Raw genomic sequence first — 14,882 nt, 5'->3', positions numbered from 1 at the left:
AAGTTTACACAGGGAATCCACATTTTGTATTAAAAAGTCAACACTACAATGTACAATTTCACTGGTCTATATGTTATCTCTTCCTATTTCCTCCACAAATGGGACATGGATTGGATGAGTACTTAAATATTTCCATGCAGCCTGCTGTTAACATCACTTTATCTTCATGGAAACAGTATGTATGGGACTGAAAAATATTCATGAGCTACAACTTGAAAACTAAAAGCTGAAATATTTTAGCATGTGTCTCCAAGACATGAAACACATGCCTTCAAATACTGTACCTCTGACGTTTTGACCAATTTCTGTTAAATTCTACTGCAAGGCAAAAAAGTCCTGTGACTTCTCACTGCTTCCATACACTGTTCCTATCCCAGCTCTGGGTCTCATGAATTTCAGCAGTACTATCATGTGTGTAGTACAGAGATGAGGGCACAAGATTTACATTTGGGATGAATACAGTTCTAACTTTCATCTGGCCATACCCATTTAGGTTTGCCACAGGACTGATATATCATTAAAAGCAAATGCCAAGACAGTTTCTTCAAAAATGGTACGGCTTTTTTTCCCTCTGATATAGCAACTGAATCATTGCAAAATTCGACAAGTACCTAGAGAGACTTCCTAGAAGACAAAGCAGTATGTAGCACTCTATGAATAGGGATATTATATCAGGAAGAAAATAATACAAGGTGTACCACAAGAAAGTTTAGCAACCATACTTCTGACAATGTATGCAATGGCTTTGTGGATAGGAACTGTAGCACTGAAAGACTGTTCACAGACCATACTGCCAGAAAAGCATTTAATCTGGAGACTGCTAACTTAAATGCAAGAAACGGAAATGCAACTCAACAAGCATTTACTGTGTGATTGTCCTTTACAGTCTGTGTGAGCTGTTGGTTCTAAATAAAGAAAGAGCAAATAAAATCACTCAAAAATTCAGGTGTTACCACACAGTGCACCCACGAAGTGAAAGAAACATTAATAAATGTGTGAATATATTTACTTCAGAAAATGGAAAGAAGAACATACTGCTAATTAGCTGCAAATATTTAACAATAGGGGTAAAAATGTGGAGACCCTACACCTGAAATTCAGATATAATGAGATACGTGCACTGTGTTTGTATGTGCCATGCATGATAGTGAAAAACCAGAAAGATCAGTCAGGTTTAGTTATAAGTAAATTAAATTACAAAATATGAAGATTCAAAAATTATATCCACACATACAAATAACAGTTGAAAAAATTAATTAATAATGTGAGAATGGGTAACCAAAAAGCATTAAATGGATTGGAAAGTGCAGTTGCATTCAATAATGTTTTGTTTATTCACCACATCACCTATAAAAATCGGTAAATTTTCATATGTACTTGAATCATTTTTCCCATTCATTCATCAGCAATACAGGTAATAAAACACAAAGCTAATATCGCAAATTTTGTCATCTCAGCAGCTTTGGAATGTCATGCAGATACATAGACAGTACATATTTCGGAGATGAAGAGGAATTGCTTAAGTTATTTAGACATATTCACATAACGTATTATTAAATTCACTAAACAGAACTTTCCACTCTTCTAACCACTGCTCGTGAAGGTCACAATTCTATTCTCCAGCATAATGCTCACTCACTGATAAATCCATCATTACTAGATGGCTTAAGAGACTGCCTTAATCATATTCAGTGGAAAGGTTGAGTCCAGACAGTGTGTGTAATTTGGGTCACTGGTAGCAGTACCTCACTAATCCACTATCCAAGTCTTATATTTATTCAGCATACAATACACAACAAAGCAATGTTAAAAAAAAAAGACAGCTGTCAGTTTTGGGACACACACGTCACTGTCCGTTTTTGAAACATTAATGAGACATACTTTAACATACAAAGTAGCTGTGTGACAACATTGCCTTATCGTGTGTTGTATGCTGAATAAATATAACAACTTACTTAACAGCTATTACCCTCAGTCCATAAAATGAGTAATACTGAAATGTAATCAAAATACTGCATAGGCAAATGGAATAGTTAGCCAGGGGGAACACCCACAACTATACCTTCTATCTTACAGGGCATTCAGGATAACTAATAGGTTTTACATGGAAAAATTGTCATAAGGAGACACAAACATGCACTAGAACCATTACAAAACAATGGATGCCCTTCTAAACATAGATTTTAATGTAATCTAAATTACTGATTGTTACGAACTATATGACATTTGTGCTGTGGGGAACAGTATACATCTAATGCATGAGTGCATCCCAAATGTACTAATTGCCTTGTTGAAGCCTTGTGGTGACCTTGCCAAAGTCTTTTATGCACACTATGAAAACCTCCACCAAAGTAAAAACAATACAAGCAATTCACATATGACTGCGGCCAAAAACTGATTTAATATAATAGGTACATATGAGCGGGCATTCACAGTGATGGGAGTATTGAGATAAATTTCCTCTCTATGAGTTTGATTGGAAAGGATGGCCGAAGCGAGGAAGTTATCGAAGAATAGAGAATCCAGTCAAAGAAAGCTCATTTCAATTAGAAAAAGAAAAAAAGGTCTGTTGGTATAAGACAGCAAAATGGAAATGAGGAAGACGTCCCTGACAGAATACATATAGAGCACAGAATTGTTTGGAAGTGAAATGTGAACTAACTGGAAATCTGGATATGAAGAAACTTAAATGTGGTGTTAAAGACTGAAAAATTAAGTGAACAGATGAAACTGCATATTGAACAGATACTAAAATGAATATGTGAGTAAAGACGTCTACAGAAGACCCTTACTATACAAAGTGGCAGATCAGTGGAACATATGCTGTGGCATCCAGTAACAGCTGACTTGGCACCAGGAGCAGTACAGCAGGAAAATTATAGGGGCTGACAGAGAACAGACTATCTAAAGCAGATGTTGGGTGTAATACGTGGAGATGAAAATGTCAGCACAAGATAGGAAAACATGGACTATGGCTCACCACTTAGACATCTAATGACAGCAAAAACACATTCACAGGTTGTAATTTTTACTGTTATTGTTTTCTGCCTACCAAGAAATAAGACAATGTCACTGATATGAATTGTAAATAGATGTTACACATGTGGCCACAAGCATTCGAGTAAGACAAGCTCACCAAAATAAGAGCCAGCTAGGGAAGTGCGGAAGACTACAGTGCAGTCCACCAGTTCTATGTGAAGAACAAATGCAAGGCCTAACAAGCCACACAAGAAAGGCTTTGTACATATTTACAACCAGGATCTACGCACTCCTTGAAAATAAAAACAAAATTTAACTGCATAATACAGTGAATGATTGCTCACCATATTGCACAGATTTTTAAATAAGTATAAAAGAGAGGAGTTTTCGCTACAACTTAATTTTCATTTCCCTATATAAATTAGTGCCTTATAGGATGCAAAAGGCATAACAATTTAAAGAGACGAGGATTAAGAAAATCCCAATGCCATATTTTGACAAGTCCATGAATCACCAAATGCAACATACAGGACACTCCATACGATGCTGGTTCATGGTATAACCAACAGCTGAGTGGGTTGCACATGTTGTGCACCTACAGAAGACAAGGCTACAGCCACACTGCCAAGACACTGGTTTCTTGGCTCATAACTAACCAATGACACAGCAGTCACCAAGCTCATCACAACTGCTTGTGTGTCAATTCTAGCAGATTATGTCAAGGGACCACTCTTACTCCACTTGTTCCTCAAACCCTTCTATAATCTGTAATATCAGGACATTATTGCTACAGCCCCTCTCAATGTGCTGCAGCAATGGTGTATTTAAGATATTGATACTGCCATTCCGCTTTGATCAGTGACATGATTCTCAGCACTTTTAAACCTTTGGTCTAGGTTAGGTTAGGTGACAGACTGGTTGTTACAATATGATACTGCAGTGACTATATTTTTCCAATTTATGATGTAATGTTCCTTCGCAGATGCATGCATGTCTGAAGGAACAAGCACTGCGGTGACAACAGCCATCATGAATTACATGAAAGGCACTCTCCTTTGCAAATATGGACTACCATCAGCTGTATAATGGAATGACGACAATGAAAATTTGTGTCGGACAGGTTTGGTACGGCAACCGCTCACAATAAGTGCGAAATCCGGGTATGAGTCCCAGTCCAGCACAAATTTTCATTGTCGTCATTCCATTATACAGCTGATGATAGTCCATATTCGCAAATGCAAATATATTGCACGTAGCCTGGTTGTTAGTTGGTGATGCCAATGGATGTGTCATGAAATCTCATTTTTATTTTTTATACATAGTGCATTCCCAATTTAAAAGATCCATATTTTCTTCCTGTAGCTCAATATTTCAAGATTTTACCATGTTTGGAGATGTCAATGAGAAGAACATTAGTCCCAAATCCCCAATACTCCTACAGATGTCTCGATACTTTTATAATTAAAACAAGCTTGATTGTACAGTGCCACTGTCACCATGTCACTTTGTGTGTCACTGGCCAAAGTTAATGGGTTGTATCATATTCTGTCACTACTTCCCATCAAGGTAATACCACTACAGGCACCCTCAGTATCCTTGAGATACTGTACATATCATACTTGTAACTTATAGAAGTGTACGCCAACATAACTATCATTCAACTTATGTAATGAGTGCATGTATGTGTCTTTCTATGACAATCTTGATGTTTGTTACATTTCACAGGCCTTGTGAACACCCTGTAAAAAGAAACAAAAAATTAGCTACTGCTACCGAACAATTTGTATCAAATTTTAAGCTACAGCACACTTGAAACACCTATAGCATTTCAAATAATGGGCTAAAAAATACTAATGTTGCATATTACCTCAACATAGTTGTGTCATGAGTGGTGAGAAACTAAAAATATATTAAAATATACATAATTTTGCACAATCTCAATATTGTTAGTCATACGAGGAGGGAAGCAACATTCTTCAAGAGGGCACAAGTTTATACAGGAAGCTCATGATCTGTATTACCTTCCCAGATACTTTTTGTGTGAGTAGAGAGAGAATTTGCACTGTACCACAACCAAATAGTTCTTTCATGCTGCTAAACTCCACACAATGCTGCAATATATCTAATGGCTGGTTCACAGGAGTGTCTCCGAGTTATTTAAACATAAAAAAGCTAAATGTTAAAATATTACAGCCATAGAATCAAAATTATAAATCGTGCATTTGTGTGATACTCATATGTAATCTGGGGTTTTATGTACCAGTAAAACGTCAGTTTTTAATACTTTTGGAATTAAAGTTTTCAAGTACTGTGACAACTCTTGTACAATAATTTCGGGTCTAGTGTAACAGGGGATACAACCCGTCGGCTTTGGACAATGACGTCACAAGTCGCCAGAGAGCAGTGGCTTGCAATTCACACAAAATTAAGACTGTAGCTGCAAGAGTCTCAGCTTCCTAGCACAAAATAAACAGTAGCATATTACAGTTTCCATTACAGTTAAACAAAAATATTTACTAGACCTTAAAAACAACAGACACATACTTAGTTACTGGACTGTTATATATTCTGTAATCTCTTCTTTTATTTAAATTTAACATTTTTTTATAATACTTACTATTCATTTGAGTGCAAGGGTACCATGCTACTAACTCAAATTCCCGAAGTTCTCTGTTACACAGTCAGTCACTCAGGAGATGTGTACAAGATATTGTTTTAAACATTATCTAAATGACAAAATAGAAAAAAAATCACTAAAATCGGTCCATAATTTTACAGATATGTATTAAATAGGATTACATCTATATGGATTCACGGAAAGTGAAGTTCCAATACAGGTGTAAAATGCAAGAAAACAATTTTATCAACGTGTATGAATTCACTACGTAGTGTTGAAGCAACACCAATCAGCTGACATCTCTATTTTCCAATTACCTGCTGTAAACTACACTGCACGATTAAACGGAAAACAAACGTAATATTGCACTAAAATGTTTAACAATCGTGCCAATATCACCGGTAAATAACATGAAAGCAATCGGGTTAAGCAACTTTGTAATTAACCTACGCTGACAATTTCTTGGGGCAATAGCAAGGCAATTTCGTATGGGGCTTGGAAGTGTTAAGACACTTTATATCCACAAATAATTTAAGCATACACAGTTATATTGTCTACTGAGGTAGGGAACGCGGTGTCAATATGTATTTCTCGTCCGAAATTTATCAATCAGAACACACAACAATTGTTAACTGTTTTGGACACGACATAAATGCGTTTCAGACGTGACGGTGGGTCTGTGATTCCAAACAAAAGCATACGACAGTAATTTTAAGTATAAACAACAGGTTTGTTTCGTCGAAGATGATGATGATTTCTGCTGAACGACTACCGAAACAAGTGTAGTCATGTTCTAAAACAAATCATAGATACAAAAAAAGGGAAACATTCAGTCAGTATGACGGCATTGTAAATTATGACAGCATAACACCGCTCAGTTGTTGGTATTGCTGAAGGGGTGCGGCTCGTGTTAGTAAGGAAGGTTTAAATATAGATTACGGAAGACTTACCTTTTAAATTGCGTAGACAACAGTTTACAGCTGGTATCCACGCACGTGTAAAGTTTATGGTACCTCAAAAAACACAACACACAATATTCTGTCACACTATCTAATGTGAGCAGCCATCACTATATCGTTGTTGGCATTGATGTTTGCTAATCTTGGGACCGCACTGCCTTGTATCGTTTATATATAGTAGATACTGGTATTTGACAGAAAGATAAATAATAATACAACAGTTAAGTAAATACAGAAGAAGGATTTAACGGCAGAATTTCTCGAGACAACTCCAGTAACGAGAAAATGCTTGCAGCGCTGGTGACATCTAGCGGCAGATGTTGTAATTGTGTCACGAAAGTACGGGTAGCAGTTGAGTTACCTTGGAGGTCTATGTTGTCACTTGTTTTCGTAAACTTACAGGTGTGCAGTTTGACGTCCAGGTAGCGCTAGCATTCAACATGGCGCGTATCTGCTGTTATTAATTTGCAGCTGTGCGGCTGATAATCTTGTGAGCATAAAAGTGTTTTTTTTTTTTAGTGGAACAACAATATTGGCGTGGATATGTCTGAAACTTCAGGGCAGGTGGTAAGTTAAATTGATCTCCATTAATTCTGTATTACAACATTTTGAATGCAAGGAACCAAAATCGATCAGAACATATAATCGCGAATTCCACGGCCTGAGTTGGATCCCATAAATCGACTGAATGCGAGATATCCTTGTTGTGAAGACAATGTTCCTCAAACTCATATACTTTCTAGTGTCTGCGCTCTGATTACGGTTTGCAGCAGAGAAACTGCTATACAAATCCTTGCCGGAAGTAGGTTGCTGGTGAACTAATTGCTTAATTCATGATGTAGCAGATACTTTTGTGACATGTAAGATGACAAGTTTGGAGTTTGTCATCAATTAGTGTAAGCTGCCGCATTTCATATAACATTTGTTTTTTCTCGTGAGAATCGCGTCCTAACCATGTCGTTGACCGTTACGCGTGTTGCAGTGAAATGAAGTAGTGGAATGGCTTGGAAACTCTTTCGATCCGTCGCCCACATTCTCTAATGAGCGGAACAGGATGTGCCGAGCGGCCAAACGTTTGTGCATGTCGCTGTTTGTGAGTGTAGCTTCATTTCTGTAGTCGGCGTGGAGCACGTCGGTTTGTTGTGACGGGCAGCGGCAAGGAGCAATGCCCTCGCACCGCGTGCGACTAGGTAAACGACCTCTTCGGCGCAGCAAGTTTCTGTAACAGTGGGCTTTTCTGTGTGTTCTCACTGACAACAACATGTCAATCGCTATCAATATACTTCTAATAGACACAGCCAAGGCCCGTCAGGTGGACTCCGCCGAGAAGAGATACGCCCTCCGAGAATTCGTGTATTGAAGATGCATACGCGCGTAGAACAGGAATCTTCAGCGAAACGTGTTTCTGAGATTGTTGAATTCTTACCTTTTTGAAATGTACCTATTTGTGTGTGTGTGTGTTTGTGTGTGTGTGTGTGTGTGTGTGTGTGTAAACGAGTACATCTAAGGTCTAGTTTGGGTTGGAAGGTGACAATTTGGTTGTGCGTTGGCGAAGCTAAAAGATCTGATTACGAAGTAAAGGTTGTGAGTGAACAGGAGATCCGTAGTGCAGCTCGAAGTTAACGTTCGCTCAATATTAAATGCGTTTTCCGTTATAAACAACTAAAGCTGCAAGCTAAATTTGGAAAAAAAACTGAATCGAGTATATTGGCGCATGTTATGTGCAAATATCGTACATGAACTAAGCAGATTCACTCTCGCCTTGGTTTCGTTGTTAATCACTGAATTTTGAGCTTTCATCAATGTCGTAGAATGCAGTTCACATCATTTTAACTTCATATAACTGCAGCCAGGGTAGAAGTATTAGTTTGTAAATACACTTTCGCTTAATACTCGTTAAGGATTAAAACAATACACTGGGCCGAGAATCGAACGCAAGTCCTCGCATTCCACGAGAAGTATTTGCAATGCTTGGAACTTTCTCTCGTAGTTCCAGATTTTCATAACCAACTGTATCCACAAATACAAGAGACTTCAGCAAACCACACGTAATGATCACTCTTCCGGAGATGCTATATAATGACCTACTCGGAAGGTTCGAATGAAAATAGGCAAATAATGTTGTGTTCGTTGTTTGCCCTTACAGTGAATTTGAATAAATATTATGCCGTCCGTTCTCTGTATTTCTCGTCAGTATGCTTCGCTTCGGCTTTAATGTGCTCTGTGCTGTAACGAGTTTATCATCCGAGTTGTGAAGCAGAATAGCGGTGTAACGTGAGCTAATATAAATTATTGCAGCGACTACGTCCATTATCTGCATATGACGTGCAAGATATTTGAATTGACTACAATTTTCTGCGGCGCCGAAATAACTTAAAGTATCAAGAAAAGAGCGAAAGTGAGTGTTGTTTACGCGCAGCACAAAAATTGGTACAGATTTGGCGAAATCTGCGTTTAAATGATGTAGTTTCAAATGATGTCACATTCATAAGACTACGATATATATATATATATATATATATATATATATATATATATATATCGCTGTGACGGATTTTCTGTCATTTATTTTGGCGAACTTCCATAGGCTGCTGCTTTACCATCCCGTTATCGCAAGTGTTCTGACTGCTGATTACGTTCTGTGTTCGCTCAGTACCATTTTAAGTAGTTTGGCGTCAGCCATAAGTAATGTCACTATAAAACACACGCGCTGTGTGGGTTGTGGGGACACGGCCGTGAATTGCAGCGAGTGCATAGTTTATAAGTGTACTGGTCGCGGCGTGTCATGGAGGACAGAGGATTGTTTGTAAACACGCTCCCACGCAACGCGTGCCAGTCAGCGGCGGCCGGTGACTCTTCATTGTGTCCGCAACTCAGCGGTGCAGTGCGGCAGTGTTGTGCGATTCCGAGGGTTCCGACAGAAGCCTCCATACACGTAATTGTGGAGACGCCAGCAGCAGGTGCTGCAAATTTTTATTTGTGTATGCGGTCATAGATTTTCCCGGCGCATAGGTAATAATTCTCTCAGGGGATTCTGTCGGTCTGAATTGTTTAGTTTCTCACGATTTTTTGGCAGCAAGACGGTTCAGGTAACGACCGAGGAACTGTAGGCTAATCATTGTAGCTCGAATCATTTTACCGTATAGATCCAAAAAATGTCCAAATGTGTGTGAAATCTTATGGGACTTAATTGCTAAGGTCATCAGTCCCTAAGCTTACACACTACTTAACCTAAATTATCCTAAGGACAAACACACACACACCCATGCCCGATGGAGGATTCGAACCTCCGTCGGACGAGCCGCACAGTCCCTGACTGCAGCGCTCAAGACCGCTCGACTAATCCCGCGCCGCCGTATAGATAGATCCCTGGCAGTTAAGTTGTGGTTGGCGCTTCTGCCATAACCAATCGCTTAACGCGATTTTGTTTACGTTTCTAAAGCAGCACGTCAGTGTTGCCTTTCTGTCAGTCTGTGACTGAAAGTTGGCAGCAGCGCTGCTGTTAGCTATCTTCACTCGTCGAATGCCATAGGTCACTTCAGCAGACTGAAAGTTTCAGTATCAACCCATATAAACATGTGATTTTTTTCTCGAGATAGCAACGACGCACTTACACAAATACGCACAACTATTTAAGACTGTCCCACTTTTTTCTTGTTTGTATACTAAATTACTACACCTAGAAATGCTTGAGAATAGACATCTCCCACAGGAATTAAGAGCTAAGCAAAGAAATAACCATGACGCGCTGGTCCCACTAGGACTTCATTTGACGTTCGGTATCGCCTTCCCCCGCACCAACTTTTCCGTCAGTCGGTGCTGCGGTGGGGAGGTGGGACAGTACTCTTCTGATTCAGCTGCTGTAGCTGGGTTCACTTCGCGCCGTGTTCCCAGTGTGCAAATCGCAGTATCCCGTGTCTCGCTGAGACAGGATCGGTTTATATTTATCAGTTTCTTAAATTGCTGCATCTCCTTCACTTAAACTCTCTCAGAAGAAGAGAACTGAGCAGTAATTTATTTCCTTCATAGTCCGTGGCGTGACCAATTTTTAAGCAGAGATGTGCAACGGCCGAGTTGCTGGGATAAATGTTCAGATGTGTGTGTGAATTCCTAAGGGACCAAACTGCTGAGGTCATCGGTCCTTAGACTTACACACACACACACACACACACACACACACACACACACACACACACACACACACACACGGGAGGACTCGAACCTCCGGCGGGAGAGGCCGCGCAATCACTGACATGGCGCCTCTAACTACGCGGCCACTCCGCGCGGCCAATAACAGAAAACTGTGTCGCGTTTGTGCTTGCACCACGCCTCCTCAAAAAATTTAATGCGTGTTTACTATTGATAAGGGCAGGTAAGAAAGTACTGGGAAGAACACTTGGGAAATAAATAACCTGAATCCAAGTCAAAACTGCTCCCCAGATTAATTTAATTACCGCGTGATACTTCGAATGGCGGGAATGTGGGTTTGAAGCTAAATTCACCTGATTGGTTTCCCGGCCGCGGTGGCCGTGCGGTTCTAGGCGTTGCAGTCCGGAACCGCGGGATTGCTACGGTCGCAGTTTCGAATCCTGCCTCGAGCATGGATGTGTGTGATGTCCTTAGGTTAGTTAGGTTTAAGTAGTTCTAAGTGCTAGGGGACTGATGACCTAAGATGTTAAGTCCCATAGTGCTCAGAGCCATTTGATTTGAACCTGACTGGTTTCCCTTGTTCCGCCTGAAAAACCACAACACAAAGACACTCTGCATGCATGCGTGCGCGGCAGGAAGGGGGAGAGAGAGAGAGAGAGAGAGAGAGAGAGAGAGAGAGAGAGAGAGAGAGAAGGAGGGGATGGAAAGGGAAGAAGAACATACTGTAACATGATTGTAAATGTATCAGTAACGCTTGTTAATGGTACGCAGATACAACCAATTGCTCACCCTAATGTTGGTGAGCCATAGAGGAATGGTGCCAATTTTTTAAGATGGTGGGGTCGAAGACCGTGCTGCTGTGCCTCATCTTTCTCAGGCAAAACTTTCATAACACACCTCGTTCGTTGCAAAGTCTACTGGACTTGCGGGAAGTGACAGCTTACACAAATTTGGGAGTTAAGTGAGCAGTGCTTTGTGTTGGTTATTTCGTGACACGAGCGGGAAGAAAGCAAGCACGGGCTCGAGTTTCTGTGATTTTTCCCTTCATGCTCTGCTCGAGTGACGTATGCGGAAGGAAGTGATATGTCGCCCCACTCTTCTTGGAACGTACGCTCCCGAAATTTTAATTGTAAACTTTGTGACGCACGACGCCTCTCTTCTAGCATCTGCCGATGTGGTGTGTCGAACATTTCAGGGACGCATTGGCGTTTACTTCAAAAAACCATCACGAAATGCGCTGCTCTTCTTTGGATTATCTTCATCTTCTAGATAATAATGCTACCTGAAACTTACTGGCAGATTAAAATTGCGTGTTGGACCAAGACTCGAACTTGGGACCTTGCAGGCAAGTGCTCTTACCTATTGGTAGCAATAGCCCGCAAAAGGCAAAGGTCTCGAGTTCGAGTCTCGGTCTGGGACACAATTTTAATCTTCCAGTTTCATGTCATCATACACTCCGCTGCAGACTGAGAATTTGATTCCAATAATGCTAACCGATAAGGATTCCAGACTCACAAGAAACAGCAAAGAATCTGTCGAACGAGGATTTTGTAAGCATCATTCGTGGATGACTTACATTTATAATGTAATACGATGATTACCCAAGTAATTCGGTTTTTCAGATTAGTTGATAGTTCGGTTTAGTTCTGATATCTCATCTGCGATGTCGGAGTGAGCGATTCAGGGCTTTTTCTGAGACGCAAGTCTGTGTGTGTTTGTCGTTTTTCTGCCTTGGAGAGAGAAGTGACGTGCATTTCAGTGTATCTGACCACATCCCCGAAGGTGCGGCGGGGCGTGCAACGTGTGGGAATAAACATGACGGCAGGAAGATCGCCAGTACTACAAAAGTGCAACCTGCCCACTTCTCAGAAGATGGCAGTTTACTGATTGGCCAAGAGTCACGTGATATCTGACGTCACTGATAAGAGCGCTCACATCACTTAAATCTTCCCTGCCGTCTTCACAGGTTGTGTGTCAGAGAGACTTCGCAACTTGTTCGTGTGACACAGGTGAAGAACGCGATTTTGTTTCCTTGTGTGTGGAGCGCTATTGCGACCAGGAAGTTACTTTGTTTTGTTCAAGAGACGAAGCAAATCGAAATGCTAAATCCCCAATAATGCCATAAACCTCGCATCAGGAAAGAGAACAACTTGCAGAATCTTGGAGGACTTTTTAGGAGCTTGTAGCCTGCGCGTACAACTGAGTGTCTATTCCCAGTGAGAGTATCTGTGCAGTCCGATGGTCCTTTAACTTGACAGCAACGTATCTTTGTATTTATTTATTTGTCACTATTTTATGGAAGTCTTAGTAGAAGGGGAAGAGTATGTAACGATTTCACTTCTGAGCAGTTTAGCCCTACTTCATTTGTAGTGTTATTTACTTTTTGCACCTCTATAATGTAAAAAAAAAGTATTTGTTTCCAGGTAGCATGATGTGTTGCTGTGCCTCTTTGCTACCTAATGTGTGCTCTTTATGTCCTCACACAGCAGATGCACCACTTGTGTAACAAGTCAAGCCTGCGCGCTATGCACGTCAACGGTCAATAAATTGGCACAAAATATAGTTGATTGGGACTGTTGGGAAGGTTCTTTTGTTAGTACGGAAGAAGCAGCCTCCGCAACAACAGGTGACACGAAGGAAGTGCGGAAACGCTCTGTCCCACTAGGTTGGCAAGGGAACGTGTTCCGATACACTCGGCGAGAGCACTAAACGGCGCAGGTACAGCCGGGGACCCAGAGTACATGGGGACTCGGTCTGCGTCTTACTACAGGGCCAACAGCCTCACGTCGTCTGTAGCCCCTGTTTGTCTAATTTGCTGCAGTCCAAAAGCGGGTAATTCACATTCCTCTCGATGAAAAATAACGAGAGTCGTATGGCGTTGTTAGCTGGGAGACCGCGAGGCATAGGTCAAGCCACCTGAGCGGAGAGGGTTCTCTTCCTTCGCGCACAAGGACTGGTTTCCTCGCGGTCTGTGACAGTTCTGTATCTGAACTCTGCAAATCGCTATGAAGTGCACGGCAGAGGGTTCGCCCCATTGTACCAGTTATTAGGAGTTTTCTCGTTCAGTTCACGTACGGAGCGCGGAAAGAATGATGGTTAAATCGTTGTGTCTTAAGTGAATCTGTTGAGTGTAGGTGAGTGTAGTGGGTGTGTGTAGTGCGCTGTCGTGCTCGTCTTGGAGACGACGAGAGAAGAGAGGGTGTGTAACTCTGTAGCGACACCCCACTGAACTCCCCTCTAACAGCACCGAGGGAGCCGCCGAGCTTACGTCCCCATCCGACGGACGTATCACCGTCAACAACAGTGCTGCGTGCTCTCGCTTCATGAGAAACTGTCCGCTCCTGGTAGCTGAGTGGTCAGCGTGATACACTACTGGCCATTAAAATTGCTACACCAGGAAGAAATGCAGATGGGTATTCACTGGACAAATATATTATACTAGAACAGACATGTGATTACATTTTCACGCAATTTGGGTGCATGGATCCTGAGAAATCAGTACCCCGAACAACCACCTCTGGCCGTAATAACGGCCTTGATACGCCTGGGCATTGAGTCAAACAGAGCTTGGATGGCGTGTACAGGTACAGCAGCCCATGCAGCTTCAACACGATACCACAGTTCATCAAGAGTAGTAACTGGCGTATTGTGACGAGCCAGTTGCTCGGCCACCATTGACCAGACATTTTCAATTGGTGAGAGATCTGGAGAATGTGCTGGCCAGGGCAGCAGTCGAACATTTTCTGTATCCAGAAAGGCCCGTACGTCATCGAACTGTTCGTGCATATGGTTGTTGTCTTGCAAACGTCCCCATCTGTTGACTCAGGGATCGAGACGTGGCTGCACGATCCGTTACAGCCATGCGGATAAGATGCCTGTCATTTCGACTGCTAGTGATACGAGGCCGTTCGGATCCAGCACGGCGTTCCGTATTACCCTGCTGAACCCACCGACTCCATATTCTGCTAACAGTCATTGGATCTCGACCAACGCGAGCAGCAATGTCGCGATACGATAAACCGCAATCGCGATAGGCTACAATCCGACCTTTATCAAAGTCGGAAACGTGATGGTACGTATTTCTCCTCCTTACACGAGGCGTTACAACAACGTTTCACCAGGCAACGCCGGTCAACTGCTGTTTATGTATGAGAAATCGATTGGAAACTTTCCTCATG

The 14,882-nt window shown here is 41.5% G+C and overlaps 1 protein-coding gene and 1 long non-coding RNA gene across 2 annotated transcripts in view; one reads left to right on the top strand and one right to left on the bottom strand.

The window, feature by feature from the left end:
- Positions 1–1,364: 1,364 nt before the first annotated feature.
- On the bottom strand, positions 1,365–6,745 carry LOC124790137. Its single transcript, XR_007016231.1, has 3 exons — positions 6,547–6,745; positions 5,597–5,705; positions 1,365–4,718 (listed from the first exon to the last, which is right to left on the bottom strand). It is a non-coding gene; the product is annotated as an uncharacterized LOC124790137 (long non-coding RNA).
- Positions 6,746–7,020: 275 nt separating this feature from the next.
- LOC124788929 (3-phosphoinositide-dependent protein kinase 1) overlaps positions 7,021–14,882 on the top strand; it is a 402,360-nt gene continuing 394,498 nt past the window's right edge. The window contains exon 1 of the mRNA XM_047256216.1: positions 7,021–7,122. Within this exon, the coding sequence (XP_047112172.1) occupies positions 7,099–7,122 (24 nt within the window). The 5' untranslated portion in view covers positions 7,021–7,098. The remainder of the gene's footprint in view (positions 7,123–14,882) is intronic.

The sequence above is a fragment of the Schistocerca piceifrons genome, chromosome 3, assembly GCF_021461385.2.
Source record: "Schistocerca piceifrons isolate TAMUIC-IGC-003096 chromosome 3, iqSchPice1.1, whole genome shotgun sequence".
Lineage (NCBI taxonomy): Eukaryota > Metazoa > Arthropoda > Insecta > Orthoptera > Acrididae > Schistocerca > Schistocerca piceifrons.
Note: the sequence above shows the minus strand (reverse complement) of the source record. Positions and strands in the feature narration are given on the sequence as shown.